At 42.6% G+C, this 22,278-nt stretch overlaps 1 protein-coding gene across 1 annotated transcript in view; it reads right to left on the bottom strand.

The window, feature by feature from the left end:
- Positions 1-22,278, bottom strand: part of LOC131591576 (inositol 1,4,5-trisphosphate receptor type 2) — a 244,024-nt gene that overhangs the window by 94,106 nt on the left and 127,640 nt on the right. The window contains exons 36-37 of the mRNA XM_058862400.1: positions 21,529-21,671; positions 19,832-19,940 (exon numbers count right to left, since the gene is read on the bottom strand). Of these exons, the coding sequence (XP_058718383.1) occupies positions 19,832-19,940; positions 21,529-21,671 (252 nt within the window). The remainder of the gene's footprint in view (positions 1-19,831; positions 19,941-21,528; positions 21,672-22,278) is intronic.

Genomic DNA, 22,278 nt, shown 5'->3' with positions numbered 1-22,278 from the left:
TGGGGAGATGCTGACTGTGCCTGCTGGGCACTGAGCTGTGTGCCTACAGAATTCCCTCAGCAGAGAGAGAAGACAGGGTATTTTTTAGCTCTACAACTGCAAGCCCATCTCTTGGCCTAACTACCACTGCACCTGTCAGACAGACAGTCTCAATGAGAAAAGAAAATCTGCTTCATACCATTCTAATAGTGGCAAAAGAGATTCACTCCCTCACACCAAACTATCTGACCTATTGATCCAACAGCCAACCATTCCTCAGACAGTGAATGCATCTGTCTCCTCCTTCACCCTGAGCAAAGGTTCACAGGGAATCACTTGAGATGCTTTCTCCTGCTTCTCATATTAAATTACACACAAAAGAAGTTCAGGTGCAAGTGGGACTGGGGTTATGTTTCAGGGAATGAAAAATCCATCTCAAGGAGATTTATGATTATTTCAAGTATTCCACAGCCAGGAGCTCACACAGATCAAAAGCAGAGCTCATACCTGGCACTTATGATATTAATTAAGATGCTTCAACAACAAGATTATAGATGTATTTATTGTGAAGCTGTGATGGCCAACCCTTCCATGAGTCAGGACAGCAGAACATTGTCCTGGGAGAGCTGCAAGTCACAGGCTGAGGAGCAATCAAGCAGCTGGAGCTGAGGTGGGATGCAGAGAGGGGCATTCAGCTTATGAGACTCAGCTAAGCACAGATGTGCATACCTGCAGTGTTTCATAAGCAAACAGCAGGTACCCCTCCAGCAATTTGCAGACATACCTAACATAGAAAACTGGACTCCTTTCATGCTCTGTCAAATATTTTTGGCAGTGGGTGCATTCCCCTACACTGTAATTAATTTTGCACTGAAGGCACCCTGAGTTTTCGCCAGCACAGAACCATCTTTCAGCCTTCATGGCACAAATCAAAAGGGGCTCATCCAAATGACTGAAACCCTAGACCCATGCCACAAGAGACCACTTTTTCAATATCAGGCTTTGTGCCCATAATTACAAGAAAGAATAATACAGATCACATAAATGGCAAAGTAATTGATTCTATCTGCAAACCAGGTAGGCAGATTTTAAATAACACAGCACCAAGGGCCCACTTGGCTTGTTTGAGAGCGCTGTGGGTGCTCAGGTCCCCTTGCAGCTCTTCCCTTCAGCATTTCTACTACAGCTACACAAGTTTTGTAATGATCAGGAGCAGGTGCAATGACTGGGAAACCTTTAAACCAGTAAACACCAGTTTCCCTGTGGGCAAAGGTGCAAGGGTGTTTCCTGCTTGCTCTGACTGATCCCACTGGGAACACTGAGCAGGCAATGCTATAGCTGCAAGGGAATGAGGAAAGTGCAGCTGGAGTGATCCCATCATAGCTCTAATAACATTAGAAATCTTTTTACTGGCTTTAATGGGATTTGGATCAGGTGCAAAGGAAGCTACCTTACATTCCCCTGATCTGTTACTCCTACCAGCACTGCGAAACAACCAAATCCCAAGCATGTGTCTTTGCATGTCAGCACTCCATGAAGGATACAATCCCCCTACATCCACACACAAACAACCTCTATAGTTGTAAGACAACTTGTTTCTCAATCTGTTAAGGAGAGGAATTAGTAAAGGAGGCAGGAAAAGGAAGCAAAGAATTAAATACAAATTTTTAACTTGGTATTTTCCCCTCTAACAATGTTGCTGCGTATTTTAAACAACCAACCATCCAAAAGAGGCCTGTAAGTGGCTAGAGCTATACTTACAATATTATTAATTTTAGTATCCAGAGACAGGGAAACAAAGTACTCAAAATGCACATTAAAGCCTCCCATGTAACAGAACTGTGCTGCATGTCCAAAACCACTGCTAATACTGTATGAGCTGCAAGAAACGCCACCTGATTTTTCTGGATTCTCCCTGTGCCACAGTTTAATATCAAAGGGAGTATTTTAAAAACACTTCATTATACACAGTGTTGGCTGAGGTTTGTCACTATTCCTTGCCCTTCTAATGAAGAGATTAAGTGGATTTACAGAAAGACATAAACTCCTTAGTGTTTTCCTAGATAAAGAATCCCACTCCTCCTCATTTAAAAGCTGCTAGCCTTGCTGTAGGTGGTAATTATGTTGAGGGTGAATTGCTGTGGTTTCTGTCTGGCAACACCCAGCACTGGCACATGCAGTCCCCACAGTGTCTGGAAACAGCATTACATCAAACCATCCAAGCTAGTGGCTTACACAACCAGATACACCCCTTTGAAATCTGTCAGCTCCAGGGACTTGCTGTGTGCGCTTCTGCTTCTCAGACATCAGCTTTGTCACTTTTATCACACAGGTATCAGCTTCCATTAAAAATAAAAGTTGGAAGCATTGACCTTTAGCCTAACTTAAAATCTTAGGATAAAAAAAAAAAATAAAAAAATCTACATATCAAACAGCAAAGAATTGCTTGAATTTAACACCAAATCTGACCTCTGCTCATAAGAGGCTGTGGGTGCATCTATGCATCACTATGGAGGGGAACCTCAGAAAACAAGAGCATCAGAAAGGGAAGCTGCAAAATTCTGCTTGTGAAACTAATTCATGAAATGGGTAAATCTGGAGCTAGCCTAGAGATCCCTAAGGCAGGGCAGCACTGCACACTGTAAGCAGGCATATCCCATCATTAAATCTAAGAGCTATGGATCAGGTTCTTAATTAAAATCAGTTCTGCTGGGATCTCTGCACCATCAAAATTAAAAATCACAGAGAAATCCCAAACAAGGCATTCATGTCTCCAGCTCTCAAGCAGCCATATCATACTATGTGAAATCAGTGGAACCAGACATCAAACAGGGACTGCCCAGCTCAGAACAGCTGTATCTGCAGCAGAGCTGTGTGCTAAGTAGACAACAGCCTAAGCCACAGAATCACTGCATTTTCTACACGATTTGAAAACAAACATGTTGTACTTTAACAAGAAAAATTGTAACTATGTCCTTGGAGGATTGTTGTTCTGTACCAAAGAATTATTTCCCTTCCCTCTCCTCTCGTCCCCCACTTCCCTCCCCTATGAATTAGTAGATGAATTTTTGCCACAAACCCTCAAACCATATTCTTCCCAATCAAAGAGTCAAACGATACCCAAGAGAGCAAGGCAGCACAGAACCAGTGAGATCCTGCAGACAGCCAGACTGGGTGGAAAGCTCCTGTCACTGCCACACACAGATGGGCACACACAGACAGCCTATGGGGGGAAAACAGGACAATACCAGAAAGAGGATTACATCCAAACTACATTGCTGGAAAATGTTCTCCTGCAACTGGACAGTTGAATCATCTGCAACCAGACCAAGAAAAAAAGATGATATGCAACAAAAGACAGTCCATGTAATTTAATAAGTAAGCAGAGATTTGGTGTTTTGCTTTTTTTTTTTTTTTTAATTTTATTTAATTTTATTTTATTTTATTTTATTTTATTTTGATCCTACACCACAAGTTTACAACTCCTTAAAGGCAAAGTCCATATTATGGGAGAATCCAGCATGGGCACTTATAGGCAAAACTATTACAATCTGCATATATTTCCAGGGTAAATGAAGCCTGCAGTTTAGCTGAGGGACTGCACTTTGGTGTTTTAGCAAATGGGGGACATAATGTGTGCCTGTGAACTCAGGCAGAATACAGATCCAAGAAGATGGGATTCTTATAATTTTTTTTTTTTTTTTTTTTTTGTAAGACGCAGTGCTACAGGGGCTAAATAAAAAGCTTTTGAAAAAGTCATTGCACATAGCATGAGAATAAAGTGCCAGTCCCAGCAGTGGCCGCACAGCCGGCATCCACATTGTACAACAATCGCACAGCTCAAATCGTGACTATGAAAGGACAGCCCAAGCAGCAGGTGGGATGGAAGGATGGCAGGGGGCCATACCCCAGCACCTCTCTCTCCAATCTCTCTGTTCATCAGTCATGTCACACGGGCTGTTCCCCTGCACAGAACATCCAGAGGAACAGAGAAACTAAAATGCGTGTCCCGGGCAGGGGAAGCAGCTGGCAGGCATCTGTAATTGAATTCCAGGAGGACTTGGGCTATTTTTAAAACCCTCTGTAGGCTGGCTTTCTTTTTTTTTTTTTTTAACAGGTGAACATTTCCAAAACTCAACACAGTTTTAAAGTTTCACTGCCTGCATCTCTGAGTTCCAGAACCATGTAAAAATCAGGCAATAGCAGCAAAGCCCAGACAATCAGAACCAGATTCTAAAACTCTGCACCAAGAAGGGTAAAAAAATAATCAGTTTTCTCTGCAACCGTATATTTTAAACATAAAGAACTTTTGTCTTGAAGTGCAAACACAAACCCTCTTCTACTGTATTTATACCCTACAGGGAAACTGATTTTCTAACAATGCCAAAATAAAACAAATGTCATTATTTATGTGCTGTGCTTCTGCAGTATCTAGTAATCCACAGCTCTGAAGGCACATTGGTATTTAAGGAATGAAGCCAAATAAAATGTGGGCTAGAGAATGAGAAGAGTTTTGCTGTTTTCTTTCCATAAGTGGTACCTGAATAAGGTGATTCCATTCGACCAGTCACTTTTAGCACTGGCAGAGTCCAGCAGGACTCCTGACATGCTTTTGTTCATAAGCAGCCTGACCCACTCAAGCTGTAGTAAGAGCTTTCCACACCTTTGGAGCTCCTTTATCTCCAGTAATGCCTGTTAGATGATAACCAGAGTCCTAATATTCCCTCTCCACACCCTGGGAGAAGAACAGCCCTTAATTCTGAGAGGAGGCCTGGTGGTAATCTCCAGCTGTCAAGACTCTGAATCTGTTTACCTGTCTGGTAAACTGGTAACCTTACTTCCCCTGCTCATGAAAGGCAGAGTCTGGCACCACTTCCATACCCATCCTTGGAGGGATCAGCAATGGATGGTTAAAGGACCTGAAACACAGCTCAGCATGGCTGATAGGAAGCAGGAAGAAACACAGACTGCTAAAGCTGCAGAGAGGAAAAGTTCTCATTTTGCTCACAACACAGTCCAGTCTGAGCTGTACTCATTTATTTTCTGAGTTGCTGCAGCAAGTTAAATTCTCTGATGGTAATGAGCAGTCACCAACTGCATCACCAACTCATTAAATCAACTCAGTATCCACTCGTTAGCAAACACATTTCTACTCTCTGGTTTTAAGACTCACTGGCTAGCAAAACCACAGCGTATTATATTTGTTGGGGTATAATTTCTATTATTTTTTTGTTCTGATTTGTGGAAAATGATCCTTATGTAGCAGCAGCATACCTCCCTCTATTTTGACTGTGCTAGATTATACACAAAACCTGTTACTTTTAAAAAATACTCAGAAGATAAAGCCAGGGATCATTTTTCAGCACTTTGCAAGACAGGGTTATGTAACTATACATAACATTGTATATTTAAACATGGGTCTGCTGTATATAGAGAGGTGAAGAGAAAGAATAGAGGAAAAGCAACAGAAGGGAAGAAAAAAAACCTCTCAACCACCAAAACAAAATACCATTTTGTGATGCATATTAATACAAAAACAACTCCAATAACTTCTTCTTAGAAATAAAATAAATACAGGATAATAGAATCTGTATCATATAAAGTGATATTATTTGTTGAATATTCCCCAGATGCACAACCAGTACACCTGATCATATCAAACAGCACTGGAGTTTGTTGCAAGCACAGCTTTATAAATGGCTATTTCCTCATGGTAGTGGTGGCAGGGGAAATGTTTAAGAGGAAAATGTTTTAACTGCCATGCAATCAGACTGCCTGTAAGCAGTATATTCTGACCCTTAGAAAGTAGGGGAGATTTAATACAGCTCAAAATTTTGGAGGGTTTGGTTTCTTCACAGCTTCTGGGCAGCACTATTATTCTTTTCAAGGGCAAGACAATGAGCATTAGCTTCCATCAGAGGAGGAAGGATGGGATTTCAAATGGTACTATGGAGAAATGGTAAATGCTGCAGGGTGGGGATGGGGAAGCACTTGTCTTTCAGCTCTGTTATGTCAATGTGTTCTTCAGATGGTTATCAATAAAAATTGTTACTTAAATTTAAAGCTCCACATTTGGTGGGGTTTTTTTGTCCCCGCAGTCACAGGACTTTTTTTTTTTTTTTTTTTTTTTTTTTTTAATCAGAGGCCTGGATAAAAGGTGAGAGGTAGATGGCAAGAACATCTGCACCCCTATGCAATGCCACCGGGGAGAGTCACACACAAAATAATTTATGGGTACTCCTCACAGGCCACCTGCACTCCTGCATCCTCTGCCAAAGCCCGCATCCCCCGATACGGGGAGGCACCTCTGCTGCCTGCCTTCCCGAGGCGGCGGCGGCAAAGCGGGAGAGGGGCAGGTTAATAAATCAATCGCTGTTCCACGCTCTGGCGGCGAGGCGGGGCGGAGGGGATGGAGCGGGGGCTCGGTCCCCCGGTGCCGCTCCCGCCGCGTTACATAAGGCGCAATTCCCGGCTCCCTCGGGCGGCGCAGGGGATGCGTGCTCCATGCAAATGCAGCCCCGCAGGAAGCTCGGGAGCCATTCCTCAGCCCCCGGCGGCGGGGCCGCGCTCCCCGCGGGCTCGGGCCGCCGCTCGGAGCCAGACACTGCGCCCATTACATAACAGCGCCCGCGCCTCCCCCGGCAGCGCCGCTCACATGCGCCGCGGTCACATGCCCAAACAGCTCCGAAAATCGCTGCCCGGGCAAAGGCGATTACAGCACCGGGGCCACTTTGAAAGGTGGAAGCCGGCGCCTTGCACTCGCCCGCATCCCCCCGGCACAGCGCGCTCCCCGCGAGAGCGGCCCCGGGGCACCGCTGGGACACGGCTGGGACACCGCTGGGGACACCGCTGGGACACGGCTGGGACACCGCTCTGCCCGTCCTGCTGCCAGGGCTCTCACCCAAATCACCTCCTGACACGTGTGGGGAGGGCTGGAGCCCCTCCTGTCCAACGCGGGGTCACCACACTGATCACTCACACAATCCCGGGATTGTTAGGGCTGGAAGGGACCTCTGGAGCTCGTCCAGTCCAACCCCCTGCCTTGGTGACACAGGAACGCGTCCAGGGTTTTGAAATGCCTCCAGTGTCATCTGGAGGGATTTTCTGCAAACAAGACAAGGTGGTACTTGATAATGGATATATAATATTGGCTGTTGGGGGTAAAACATGCTTCTCCCTGTGCCAAAGCCAGATGCCCTCCAGGCAAGGCGGTCCCTCCCAGTGTCACCGTCTGCAGGTTTGCGTGCCCACAGCTATGACAGATATAAACATTTGCACAGGTGTGACAGCCACGGATCTCAAGAGTGTGGGATGGCCCAGGTCTCCTAACCAACATCCATCTCGCTGCCTCGGAAGCTGGTAGCCCCCCCACCCACGCTGGGCAGCAGTACCTGGGTGCCACAGGCACGTTTTTAGGGGAGGGGCTCCATAAAAGCTCTTCTGCTTTGTCTTGTTGGATCACCCCCTTGGGTTGCAGATTTTTGGAGCCACCTTGACCCAGAAATCCTCCTGCAGGAGAACAGGCATTGCAAATCAAGTTGGCCAACACAGCAGGAAAAGTCTTTGGAGTCTGTACAACTCAAGAAGCAGCTTCTTTCGTGTATGCCAACATTTCAGCAAATTTCTAAAAGCATGTTTTTTCCAAGAGAAGCCAACTTCAGAACAAGAATTTACACAGTAAGCCAAGCTTAATAAATTATTTTTTAAATTTATATATATATATATTTATTTTTTTTTTTTTAATTTCATGCCATTTTTTCCCCCAACAAATCTCTCATTCACAAAGCCCAGGAGCACACTCCTTGATTTAGGGAGGAGAAGATGGGCACCCTGCCAACCTGCAAGGTTCTGCACTGTCATACGCAAAGTCCTGCTTCCACTTTCAGAGAGAACTTCTCTCAAGGTGAGTCACTCAGTCCTCTGGAGAGGAGCCCGAAATGGGAGTGAGCTTGTGCTACTTAAAAGTTCCCTGTGCTGCACTGACACGTGCCTGTGGTGGTGGTACCTCCCTGTGCAGCAAGCTCAGGGCAAGAGGCAACGCTGTGCTCAAGTAGCCTGGCAGGGGGAACCTCAGTTCCCTTCCTCTGTCCTTCAGCAATTCTCCTCACCACCAAAAAATCTAGAATTACCAAAGTTCTGGGCCTAAACACAGCGCTCACCGAGTCAGAAACAAACATTAGGGCAATATATCTGTTGACCACTCTCAGGGGAAAAAATAAAATAAAAAGAGAGCTTTCCCCAGGGTGGCTGTTGCTCAAGTCAGATGGGCAGTGGAACTTGTTTTAGCTGCACATGTGCTTTCCTAGCAGGAACGTGTGTGAAAGAGCCCCTTTGTGCAGGGCTGCAGCTGCCTGGTGCTGCTTTGCCACCTCCTGTGGCTCTGGAGGCCCCTGCTGGAAGATGGAGCTGGACAGGCACGGCATCGGCAGGGGCAAGAAAGCAGCCACTCTTCAGCTGCAAAACCAAGAGTTGAGAATCATGCAGAAGAGGTTTGAGAAAACTCTTTTAATTTACTCTGATTTTACTACCTCACGGTTCTTGCAGGGGACAGAGCCCCCGCTGGCTCAATAGTAAAATCACACTGAATAGCTTAGCAGCAAAACAGACAGATAGTGATCAAAGTACTGAACTTAAGACACAGAAGCCATAAACTGTGGGGTAGATCAAAAGAGAACATCATTCCAGCAACATTTCCTTTCCTGCTCCCAAATAAAGTCTTTCTTCAGCTAAAAATCAGGAAAAAAATAGAGAAAAATTAAAAAGTGTGTGCAAAAATAGGAAAGAAAGTTTAAAGAGACAAAGGAATAATTTCTTTAGTTTCAGATTGTTTATAGTTTAAAAAATAGGTTAAATACATGATGAATTAAAGTATATATCAAATAGTTGATTTCTTGGGATTTTCAAAATTTTTTTGGGTTTTTTATTTTTTTAAAAAGGAAGTAAAAGACCTGCATTTAAAGTACCCAATGTGCTAGAATTTGCTACTGAGTTAAAACAAGCTCTTTCAGTATCGCATGTATGGAAATAATCCCTTTTATATAAACAGCTTCATCTAAGTCAAGTGGCTCCCTGCAGACCACACTGGGGACAGCAAACCCTTCTCAACACCCTGGCTGAGCATCAGGTGGGACTCCAGGAGGAGCCAGTTCAGATGCCACGTCCCAGCCCTGTGCCCACACACAGCCAGCACTGCTCTCACCTGATGCCCTGCACAGGCACAAATAGGAACCACTTTGCCCTGATTTCTGCAGTACAAATTATTCATTTCTGTCTAAGCACACCCCAACTCTAAGTAATCTCCTAAACTTGCTGCTCTCACTGATGTTTTGGGTTGTTTGGGGTTTTTTCTTCATGAAGACATTTCCCCACACAGAACAAAAGTCCAAACTCCAACAATAAAATCTGAGGTTTCCCAGGCATGATGTAATTTGCTGTAAGAATACTTAAATGGGAAGGAAAAGAAGAAATGGTTCAACTTCCATTTTTCAAACAGCCCCTTCTAATTCTTTTATGGTTGATTTTATTGTGAGAATTATCATTACTACAACAAAGTGCCAGCAACAACCAGGGCAAATTTAAGAAAGACTGTGACATATAACCAGAACAATCCTCTGTGCCATTCTGGGTGAATTTACTGACCAGCCCACACTATTGCTAGCAGTGAATTACCACTGTTAACATCCTCTGCCTACAAAAGCAACCTAGTTAAGTGGGTCTCCTTGCAAATTTAAGAATACTCAGGCTGCACAATCTATTCTCCAGGAACATTTTTTCAAAAATGTTAAAAAAAACTGTAAAAGAACTTCCCAACGATATGCAGGGCTTTCAGCATTTGTTTAAATGCAAAGATTTTCATTTTTAGAGAGCCACAGTCAAATATTTGTATATTTAGAAGAGTTTGGTTTCTTAAAATGCTGAACTGCACCCAGTAGAGCAGCCTGGGAGGAACCTTAGAGCTGGGAACCTCTAACTGGTCACAGCTGAGAAAACACCTGGTTCAAGGGAAGAAGCTTGTTGTTCTTCTGGAAGCAGTAAGGAGTCTTAAAACTGGAAGACCTGAGAGTCAAGATTATATAAATTACTTTTGCAGCAGAGACAGGCAGACTGGTATCTAGCCCTACTGGATGGAGGGCTAATGGGACACAAATGCTACTGTAGACAGCTAAGGAGTCAAAAAATCAAGTTTTTTGCAAGAAAGCGGAGAAAAATAGTAAAAAAATAAGTGGGGGAAGGAAGGGTAGAAAGCTTGCAGGAAAAAGGAATTTAAGGAGATTTTGCTGGTGTAACTGCTCAGTAATTGGGGACAAAATGTTTTGAACAAGTCTGCCAAAATAAATTTTCAGAGTGACAAGGCCCTGTCCCCAGCCCTCAGTGATGGGTCTGTACCTGGAGTTACCAACAATGGTCCCACCCTGTTGAGCACATTTCCCTGTGCCCCAGCTGAGGGCCAGCAGTGCCTCTCACTGGCACCCCTGGCAGCAAAAAGGATGCCCTCATGGGAGCTCTGAGTATTCTGGTCTTTTTCCCACAAACTCCAGAGGTCAGGTAACCATAAATGAACCTGGCTTTTATTTCAGTAAATAAACCCATGCATAATTCAACAAAGCATACTTCAAACTCTGGGATTTGTACAATAAAATCGGAAGAACAGACACTTTAAAGACTCAGAGAAATCCCAAATAAACTATTTGTAATTTAAAATCTCATGATTTTCAAGCCAAATCTCGTGATTTGTTTGTGGCCTGACTCAGGGTTTTCAGTGCTTGGGGCTGGCAACTCTGACTAAGCAGGGATATGAAATAAGAGCGAGAGTGACTGCCTGCCAGGCTTCTGTTTTCCTGGGACAGAAGACAAAGCAGCTCTGACAATTCCAGCTGGCAATACCATCCAGGCACTCCTCCAAGGCCAAACATGCTGGGTAAAATCCTCATCAGACCAAAAAGAAAAAAAAAAAAAAAATCCTATCAGAAGCAGTAACTGTGGTTGCTTAATAGCTGTTTTCCGAAGTTCAATATAGCATATATTTTATTTTTCTTGAAAAGGGGGAGAAGGGGAGATAGGCCACATTACAGACTAATCCCTTGCCAGATGTCATTAGTGATGAAGTCCCTTAGAAATTACATCAGTTTGAAACTAATCAGAAAACAGTGAGTTTCCATTTCCTCCTCCTGTCTGGCTAGACGGAGACCTCAGGATCAGCTTTCATCTGCAGCCTGGAATCAGCCCTCCTCTGCGTCTTGCTTGGTGTGGCAGGGGTGTTAAGCAAGTAATTGCAACCATTAAAAAGAAAAATAGCTCACTCTCTCCTGCTCCCTGTCCCTGTCAAATACCAGCTCCTTCATTAGGCTCCCTGGGAGCTGTCTCAGCACTCTGCAGGAGATTCTCCCTGCTCCTGGTGGAGGTGGGTGCATCCAGCTGTGGCACACATCTCCAGCCACCACCCCTGCGTGCTCCTGGTTATGCCAAACCGGCAACTGTCCCCTCTCTCCTGATGAGCCCAAGTGTCCCCTCACACCTGGTATCTGGTAAGACAGCCTGGGCAGGGAGTGGAATCTAATTTTCACCCCTCTGTGATGCCCAGCCCCCCCTCTACTTGCTCACAGGGTGATGGATGAGGAGCAGAAGCACAGAAAGAGGTCGAGTAGAAGGGCCTTGAAGTTGTTACTGCTTTTGCTGTCCCTAGTAAGCATGCCCCATCCTGGTATCTGAAAGGGATTTATCTTTAATTCTTTGTTCTTGGACTGACTAAACCAAAACAATATCATAAACTGATGTTTCCTGTAGAAACTCAGTGCCTGAAACACATTTCTGGATCGTAAATCTTGGACTAGAGCAGTTTATGTAATGCCACCTATTCATGCTGCCCTAAGTAACCATAACTAACCATTCCATTATAATGAGTCCATTATCCCCTGCTTTATTGTATTTTCTCTTAAAACAGAGATCAAAGATTTGGATCTAGTGGCATCATACCGATTTCATTTTTACTACTGGCTCCCTAGGTCTATCATAAATATTCATTGGCCATCCTTAATACAAGGCATTGAATTCTGCTCACTGCTATCTCTGGTGCGACTGCAAAGTACAAACAGGATTGTTGCTCAAACATATTAAATAAAGCAGCAGCAAATTTGTGACAGTCAACAACAACAGCAACAACAACAACAGAAAAAAAAAACACCTGGAAAACAAAAGAACCCTTTTCCCCTTCCAAGGAAATTCAGAACCAAAGGAGACATTTTCTCTCGCCCCCTCCTTGACTACTGCAGACATTTGACTGCTGTGGGAATTGAGCCATGCAGCAGCAGCAGCAGCTGACCTGCTCCCACAGACAGGAGACGTTTCTGAAAAGTCCACAGTTGCCACACTGTGGTCTCTGCGATACTGCAGCACTCTCTGTGCTTCCCAGTAAGAATTATAACCCTTACCTGGCAGTGGTACTGAAACTGCTCATAAATGTGGCCTTTTCTTATAGGAATTAATTCTGAAAAGGGAGTGGGAAGCGTGTGGGGAGAAATATCTTCCAGAATAATAGTCCGGAAAAAGGTTTATGTAGTTTTATTCTCCTAACTCCCAAAAAACCCTGCAACCACCCCAAACTTCAGGGTGCCTGCAATTTGTTTCTCTCACGTGTTCCTCTGAACTCCCTTCCCACCTCAGTGCAGCTGCTCCCAGGGATTGTGGAAACCCCTGTTGCACCCATGTCTCCTGCTCTTAAAATAAGCATAAAGGCTCCTTGGAATCTCAACTGGGGACTTTGAACAATCACCAATCACTAAAATTAGGGTGGCCATGGGAATTGTGTTTTTTCCTCCAGTTAAGTAACTCTGAGAGCGTTAACACATATCATTCTAAACAAGACCATCTACTCCATTAAAAACAAAACAATATGCTTACACACTGAATGAACATTCTAATACTTACCTTCTAATATAACTCCACCATGGAGGTAAAAGAAAAAGAGAAGGAATAGGAATAAATAACCTTAAATAAATATTTATATTTATGCACATGAATCTATCCTCACACAAAACTCCACATACCTGGAGACATGAACCATATGATAAAACTGTCGACTCATTTTACATATTACCTTACAACATATCTTTGGTCATTTACCAAGTCCCTTGCCAATCTAGGATCTGCTAGAACCTTCCACTAAATTCCTAAAAAATCTGCATAATTTAAAATCTAGAAATAAAACAAGTCAGGGAGAAAACCTTGATCCCAGTGTGTTTGTGATGTAGAATTTGATTCAAAGGGCTATAGTGAGCATGGAATTTCAACTTCTAGATGTACTGAAGTCTTTAGTGAAATTCATCTCACCTGTACTCAAAACAATAACAAAAGAAAATCTAATTGCTGTTGTTCACAAAAAGGATCCTGATCAGTTCCATGAATATTGTACCTGAGTAAGGTGAGATGAATCATCCTCAGAGCTCTAACAGTTTCATTTATTAAACAGCTCTCTTCTCTTGCACTCTTTTCTAATTTGTTTTTAACAAATAGAAATATCAATATAGAAGGATGTCAAGCAGTTTGCAGGCAGTTAAGATTTTTGTGCTGGTTTGCTCTTCTTAAGATCACATCCATAGGAAGGAGTTAATGTGAAATAAGATGGGCAAACCCCCTATGTCCCATATACGGTGTAAAGGGGGAATCCCAGAGCAGAAATCGGTCATTTGAAGCTCAGAGCAAGGAGCAGGCTACTCCAGTTTTATTGGTTTGGTTGATGCTGTTTAAATCAGTAACTACAAAAAATATTTTACAGCATCAGATGCTCCTTTAGAGGAGAGATGACATATGTAAGAAGGGCAGATGATACAAGTTCCAAAATAATTTATCAATCAGGATTTGGGGCTTAATATTTCTGAAAGAAAACTGGATAACAACATACCATATTCTTAAAATTTGATAAATATGAGTCTCTCTGCTGAGAGACTACAGTTTTTTGGATGAAATGTGTTAACAACCATGTGTTTTTACAGCCTGGGCATCCTGCCATTAGATTAGTTTGTGACTTGAAGAACATAGAAACAAAGGAAAAATAACCAAGGTTTTGGAAGAAAAAAGAGTAAGTGTCAGAGGGTAGTGAACACTACTGCTCACTGAACTATCACCTGAAATAGAAGTACCTTTAGGTCTCTGGAGATACTTTATTTGCATCATGGCGAGTTAACAATTATGCATATGAAAGAGAGGGCAGAATCATGACTGCAATGTAGTTAGGTCTGTGTTCACTGCCCCTGCAGCAGATTAAACTGCTCCTGCCTTTCACTAGATCAGGACCTGCACTTTGTTCAGTGTCAGGAGGGCTGTCTCCTGAATTACCTGTCCTTGATACATGACTTTGAGTTTAAAGTTCTTGTCCAGCTCAACAAGAGCAATGCACTCTGCCTGAAACTACCCATGGCACATACCCCTGTAAGCACCTCACAACTGGCCCAAGCACAGTGGCTCTGAACAGGCTTCTCAAGGTGACACAAGCAGTGACAGTCCAAAGCTGGAGCAAATCTCTAGGGCCTGTAAAATTTTTTTACAGAAAAAAAAAAAAAAATCCCCTTAAAAATAAGTCACACTTTTCATATATCAAGTTCTCACATGTTTTTGCATCAGCAACAAATGTGCATGATTGAAAATCCAACAGAATATCTAGGGGCTGTCCAGCAGTGTTGTCCTTCAGTCCAGAACAATGCACATCACAGGAGGGATAAGGGGTACCCCAAAGTTGAGAGATGCTAATTCAGAATATTCTGGTTGATGCTGCCTGTCACAGCCCCAGAAATGTGCAGCAATAACAACACAACGGTGGCTGATGGCCCGAGGCTCTGAGCACTGTGGCTGACAACACCTGGCTAGAACAAACAACACCATCACATGCCTCCTGGTATCCTTTTGCTTAATTATCCCAGCTTGAAGCCTAGAGGGGGAAAAGTGAAACTGTGCTCATTTGTTTTTCTGTAGGTTTTCTCTCTTTTGTAAAATGTCAGTGCGTGGGTCTAATGAGAAATTACCACTCTTGAAGGTTCTGACCACATCCAGTGTTTAGTCTTGCATGTCTGAAAGCTCTGGTGCTCCTGCCACTGCAATTACTGGCTCAGAGGATTCAGGGCAATAGCAAAGCCTGAATCCTCTGCTGCAACAAATTCCTGGAGGCTTTGGTTCTGCAGCTGATCACCACCTTCACACAAAGCACCAGGACCAGGGGTTTGTCCCACTTGTGTTTGACTTTTCACTCACCATTTAACTCCCATGACAAAGCCACAACAGCAGTTTTTAGACCATACCAGAAGTGCTGGTCACAATCAGACTGGCACTGCTGGAGATAACCAAACATTCTTCCTCCCTTCACCTCCAGTTCCCCTCTGTGAACTGGCTTCCTAAGGAGGGAATTTTTAATGCAGGATTCTGCAAAAGTGTCTTTTATCATCTAAAAGAGATGAGTGTTTTTTAAAAAAAATTCAGTACAAACAGCACTGAGTGTACATGTTCTCCTGTGGTGTTTCTGACCCTCTATCACCTTGCAGGCACACTGAGCTTAGTGAGGAGAATGGCCTGTTGACAACAGGGAAAACCAGGCCAGTGCACAGGTATTTTTATACATCAGCACAAATAAAACTGAGCAGAAACAGGGAAAAATTAAATATAATTCTTCAAAATGCCTGCAGTGCCACTGACCCAAAATGTGAGTAGTAACACAAATAAAGGAATTTGGATCCTGGTCTCCCATTTAAAATAAGCATCCTTTTGAGGTTTGATACATTCAGCAAGCAACACATTTTCAAAATTATTCTCTTTTTCCTCCTCTTTTTTTTTTTTTAACCTACAAATGCTGTTTATCTGAATGCTGCCTAATTTGCACATGCAAATAAGATCAAATGATCTTGAAAAGATGAGGCTATAGAATAGAATGCAGTTTAAATTGAGAATGTCTGTGATTCAACTGAGCTGCAATGTTGGGACACTTTAGTGGCTCCCAACAAAATCTCTTGGCTTCTAAAACCCATTGAGGCCATTTACCCCAGCAGAAAAAGACCTGCAGCTCCCACTGGCTTCAGCTTGAGTGGTAGATCAATATAATAATAAACTGGCACTATTGCTTTTGACAAACTCACTGGAGTTTTGTCAACAGCTCTGCATGAAAAGATTCAGTTCTTCCAGCACAAAATGACCAAGAGCCAGCAGTGGTCATATCTGGGACCACATCTTACAGGAATAAAATACATTTGTATTTCCACCAAAGCTGTACTGTACTGGTTTTTTTCACATGTGTATTTGGTGGTGTTCCTGCAAACAAAGGGGAGAGGACAGCTAACATTTCATAGCTTACATTTGATGTCTAAAGTTGAATGCAGAAACATTAACCCTGCAAAACAAAAGGCCACAAAGCTACTTCCATGATTTTAAATCATGAACTTGTGCAAATGTCTAAGAGAAAACCAACATTTTTCATGAGTTTTTCCAAAAAAGGCAAAAAGCACAGCTACTTATTTCTGACAATTAAGCAGCTTACAGAGTCTTTGTTCTACTGACACTTAAAAATGCAGTTTTCAATTATTTATACTGAAGTTCAACACCTAAAAGAGGAAGAAAAAGTATAAAGTGTATGCTCTGCAACACAGGCACCCACCCCTTCCTAGAGGGTTCCATCTATTTACAGCAGTGTTTCTCAGAGAAGCTGCCTTAGGGAGGGGCACACAGGCCTGTATTCTGCCACATTCTCTAGCACCCTATCATCCATTAGCACAACTGACCAGATGTAGTATGTACATGGTAGCAGAGGATATTTTCTCCCCAGGGGTGCTGACCTGATTTATGAACAGGTGAGAAATCAGAAGGTTGTCCATACCCAAGGCATTGCCATGTCAACAGGTGGACTGACACAAGAAGTCGCCATCTGGGCACCATTAGGTCAAGAGTTCAACAGCTTCATCCAATTCACTGAGGAGGGTTTAATTTAAGCATCTGAATCCTCTTTGAAGCTGCTGGGCCACCCTTCCTGGCCCACCAGCTCTGTTGTATGAACTGGCACCTTAAGCAGGGCAGCAAGGTAATGCTAAGTTTTAAACTGCTCCAATCATTTGCAAAGTGAGCACACATCAGTCTACATGTCTCAGGTGCTTTTGGAAATGTTACTCAGATTCAAACTGAGATGTATAAATAGGTCTAGAGGCAACATGCTCAAAGAAATTAAACTGATATCAAGCACTACAGTGAAACACAAAAAGATATGCCTAAATAAATTCAAAAATCCCAGTTCAAGATCCTTCAGGTTTTGGAAAATGGGTATAAAAATGGCCAGCGATTCTAAACCCAAATGTAGTTGAGGCGGATCTAGTCCAAGCACAGTTCTTTCTGTCCCTCCTGCTTTCTTTCTCAAATAGTCAGTCTGAAACAAGCTTTAGATAAATACATTTAAATACTACAGTAGCTTTCTGAACTGGCAATGTGAGCTCCCTCCACACACTGCTTTCCCCAAGTGTTTTAACTCTGTTTTGGAAGAGAGGGGCTGTAGATCAGGTTTCACTCCTGTTAGTGACCTAATCAATACAAACAGGGCTAGGATTCAATGCAGAACTCCCAGGAGACTGCAATAATCACCCACACTTACTTATGAAAGCAAATCAATGTCCAAGGGGTTTTATGTGTCATTTATATACCTTAAATTAAACTTCTCAAATTAAACTTTGATTCCCAGCACGATTACATGCTGTGGTGCTAAGCAAGACAAGGCGCAAGTGAGTGCTGCCTCCAAGGCTGACTGCAAGGAAATCCAAGGATGTGGAGCCAGGAGAGCACGAGAGACCTGAAACTCACCACCAAGGGGAGGTGCGACCATAGAGTTCACGCAGTGTATACAGGAATAGGTATAAAATCAGTGAAATAAGCCCCTACTTCTATTTTGCCTCCTGTTCATTCAGCAAATGACATAGGCTACCTACTTGTGGTCAAATGAAGGACAAAGACAGTAGAAAGTGCTCAGTGGTAGGAATTAACATGAAGAGAGAGGAGGAAGTTTTATTTCATGATTTCATCCTTCTTTCTCACTGTGGGGAAGTCTGCAGAAACTGGAGGTTTACCATTTCTGTCAAGTTTATAACAGAAAATACAATTTGATAGATGATTAGCAAACTCAGGCTTCCTGTCAAAATGTCCCACATCCCTCAGTAGCTTTGTTCTGGTTATGACCATTATGTGTGTACTACTTCTTTTTTTTTTTTTTTTAAATCTGCATACCATGGTTGAATAACTTTGCAGGCAGTGAGATCACAGCTCAAAAAAAGATGGGAAACACGCACATGAGGCTATTCATTGTGCTATTTTTAGTGTTCTGAAGTCCATGGCATTGAACAATGACTCATAAGAGTAGCAAGCCAGAGAAGCACTTGCAAAGCATATCCAAGCTTGTTTATTCATGTATTTGTTTGCACTGATTCATCACATTGCTCAGTGTAAAACCAGTGGGACTCCAGAGGAAGCACAGGGGAGAAACTCTGTTTAGAAGGAGCTTCTCCACCCACCATGCACCCCTGAGCTGATGGAGGTCACATGAGGGATTTGGGAATACACCTCCTTTACCCACTCCTGAGAAGCAGAGCCCTTACAGACCTATGGAGTACATTCCCTCTGATGGGAATTCGCTCCCTTAACTCTGTCTCCCTTTATCAGCACCCACAACAGGGTACAAGGAGAAACTAAAAGAAGCAAATTTTCTTGCTTGTTTCAAGTCCTACATTAAAAGTGTTGCCTTTTTTCCTCCCCTGTAGTCCTTACAGGAGGTTAATTTATGGTGCATCTATGAAATTCTTTTGGAGAGGTTTGGCAAAGGCCAGTTACAAAAGCAAATTATTTTTCCCATGTGATGCAGTGCTGTTATGCACCCATAATGCTATTAGAATAAATGTGAATGATAGTAAAGAATAGTAATATCTGCTTCCCCTGTGAAATTCTTTTTGTGACATTTAAAAAGAATTTGTCTGCCCAGGCCTAACTACAGTTTTCTTTGAGGAGGAGGTGAAGATGGGGTTGGTTTCCTCTACTTACACTGGTTATTTTTGCACAGGGCAGATCTGATGTCAGCACTGAGAGATTGGATGATAGCTCCATGATTCATATTTTAGAGTGAATAATGCTGAAAGGATTTGGGGAATACCCAGAAATACGGATAAGAGGAAACTACACAGAAGACACTGGGATCAGGCTCAGAAAGAGCAGGGACAGCTGACATCTACATCTGAATCTGCCTACTGATAGCCAAAGGAACAGGCAAAATGAAAGAGTCATTTGAAAGACTTGGTTTTGCAAGAGAAAACTGGGCAATGAGGGGAAAGAGGAATGCAAGAAATAATTAGACACTTGCAGAGTACAGACTATGTCACTTCTTCCCAAAACTGGCAGCTCTGCTTAAACATTGCAGATTTCCTTTCACACATTTGCGAGCATGAAAAAGTGTGTGGAGTACAAAAGTCTGGCACCACAGGCAGCAGGGAAAAACTGTACAATTGCAATTAAAAAGACCTATATATCTGTTGATTTTGTGGTAAAGTCGGGTGTGACAAATGAAGAACAATCACCAGAAACAGAGACTATCCAATGTATAATAATTAAACTTAGTAATACTTGCTACTGCTCCTTCATTTCATCTTGCTTGCCTTGACTCTTACCAAGTCCCTCACACAAAACTATGTAAGGCAGAGAGTTTCTTTTGTTTCAAACCAGCTTCCTACCTTACCACACTGTTCCTAAGACACCAGGTTATCTCTAAAACATGCAAAAAATTGAAATAATGTTAGATTCTGTTATTAATACTGTACTGTTAGTTCTATATTTAATATTAAAGTGGTAGCAGTACCTCTTCTGCAAAGTTGGTTTTCTTGTCAAGCATTTCTCGTAAAGTTTGAAGGATTTTAATGCAGAGCTTTTCCTCTTTCTCCATTAGCTTCTTTGTGTGATTAATCAACCTGAAAGTGAAATATTAAAACTCAAAGAGCATTTCACATTGTTGCTAAGCCATACTACAATTTCTTTATGTAAAAATTGTCCATCACTATATTTTTCCTCAAGGAAAGGGAATAAAAGTGGTCAAGAGAAATCATAATTAAAAAGGAAATGGGATTTTCAAGGTGTTGGGATATTTTTGTGTCAATTTGCATATTGTACTGCCCATACAGAAGGCACAATTCTACATCCACTTTTTATGAGGGCTTCCAGATTAAGATCCAGACTTGCTATTTCATCTTTCCTTTATTTAAAGGTAATTTATTTTAACCATTTTAACCATTATTATTTTAACCATTAACCAAAAGGTAACCAGGATTCACCATGCATCTTGCATACTTTAAAAGCTACAACCTTTACACCTTCCAACTTCTATGATGGTTGTAATATATTTATGATATAATTAAAATGGTATTCAGCCAAAAGGATTTCCAAAAAACCTTACATGGAAGTGTTCAAAAATACAGACATTTGGATGAAGCATAATTGTTGTATACATTCACACAACCACTTGACAAGCCAGAAAACAAGGTCCATTTCTGTCTCCAGCTATGACTGTGACAGGAGTTTGGATGTCAGTCAGCTGAAGCCGACACCAGAAGCAGCCTTTCTGTCTTTGTGCAGAACAGATCTGTGCACAGGTCCTTGCACTGGTTCACACATTGTTGGAGAAATGTTTGTGAAAATAAGAAGGGAGGAAGTCTGAAGGCCTTGGACAGGTTTTGGGGTTTTTTTTTTGCATTTTGATGCTGGCTTCAAATAGGAATTTGGACAGACAACATCGGATGGGATAATCTCAAAACTGAATTTATTTTTTTTTTAATTTTTCCAAACATATAAAGTATATTGTTACAATGCTACCTCTGCAGAATATGCAAATAACCGAGGAATCAGGAGAGCTGCCAAATGCATTCATTTCCCCCAAGTTATCTCTGTTTAAATTATAGTTTCTCAAGGGCAGGGAGGGCATCTCACTTGAGAACTAATAAAAAATTTGCAAGACTCTATTCCAATGCACAGACTGCAAATAAAACATCTAATAATTCAAGACCAGACAGGGGTCCCAGTGAAATGTATTTTCAAAAAGCTGTTGGCAGTTTAAAATTAAAATATCAATTTGCTGTACCAAAAAAAAAATCCAACAAAAAACCCACAAGCATTGAGCAGCCCACTGCTTCATTATAAATTCTTGAAAATTCTGCAATGGAAAAATCTATGTTTCTGTTGTAGATTTGTCGAAATATAACAGCAAAAGTAGCCCATTGAAAATACAGAAGTAGGTTGAGCCTGCCACAATTTTAACAAGCCACTAACATCCCATTTCTAGCAGGTAAGGCAAGCAACCTCTCTCTCTCTGTGCTCTCCAGACAACAAAACTGCTAAGAAATATAAAATACAGAGCAAAAGGCCTCACTTTAAGCTTTCAACAGTGAACTTGGACACCTGCATCCTCACGTTTCTGTTGAAAACCAGAGGTAAGTGGTTTTGAAAATGTTAAAACCCTGCCATCTTTTGCAAAGAAGCAAATAGGCCCCTCTGCATGCCACTTACTTGGACATGAAAGCTCCACATCTTATTCTGGCATCGCTGCCCTCAGGGAACAGGAGCTCTGGGCTGTGCAGCACATCAACTAGCACCGAGAATTCAGCTTGCATCATGGGCGTGAATTGCTGCTCCAAGGAGGACACCACGTCCTGGGGAAGACAGGAGAACATCCGTAACTGCAAGAGAACTATGACAACATCGCTGTGGCACGCACAGTTTGGTGTGATGCACTGCTTGATCCAGTGTGATGCCCAGCTGCAAGAGCCCTGGGCAACCCAGGTGGCTGTAAAGACACTTCAAGCCTTTCTTCACGCCACTCCTCACACAGGGCAAGGGGAAAAAGGTGCCCATTGTTACTCTCTTTCAAACTTCTCCTCTGCAGTAATACTCACAAAACTTGTGACAACAGTTAGGATGATGGTGTGCTGGACAAACAATGCTCATCAGACACAGTTAATGTGTTACCACAGGTTGTGTCCTTGGTGTTTAGGGCCCCTCCACTTGTCTGTGTCCTGCTGTTTTCTCAGGTCATAAACCCCTGATGCTGTTTAGGCTCTACATGCACAAGGTGATCTCCATCTCATAGCAATCTCCAGTGACACAAACATGACCTAAAATCTCCAGTATCTTCTCTGCATCCAGAACAGGACATGTGGCCATAAAAAGGCAGAAAGGAGATGATGCTCTGTGGAGCACTTTGAGGAGAACACAACTTGAACATTGTGTGCAGATTTGGGCACCACAATGTAAGTGTCC

Source organism: Poecile atricapillus, chromosome W, assembly GCF_030490865.1.
Source record: "Poecile atricapillus isolate bPoeAtr1 chromosome W, bPoeAtr1.hap1, whole genome shotgun sequence".
NCBI classification, from domain to species: Eukaryota; Metazoa; Chordata; class Aves; order Passeriformes; family Paridae; genus Poecile; species Poecile atricapillus.
Note: the sequence above shows the minus strand (reverse complement) of the source record. Positions and strands in the feature narration are given on the sequence as shown.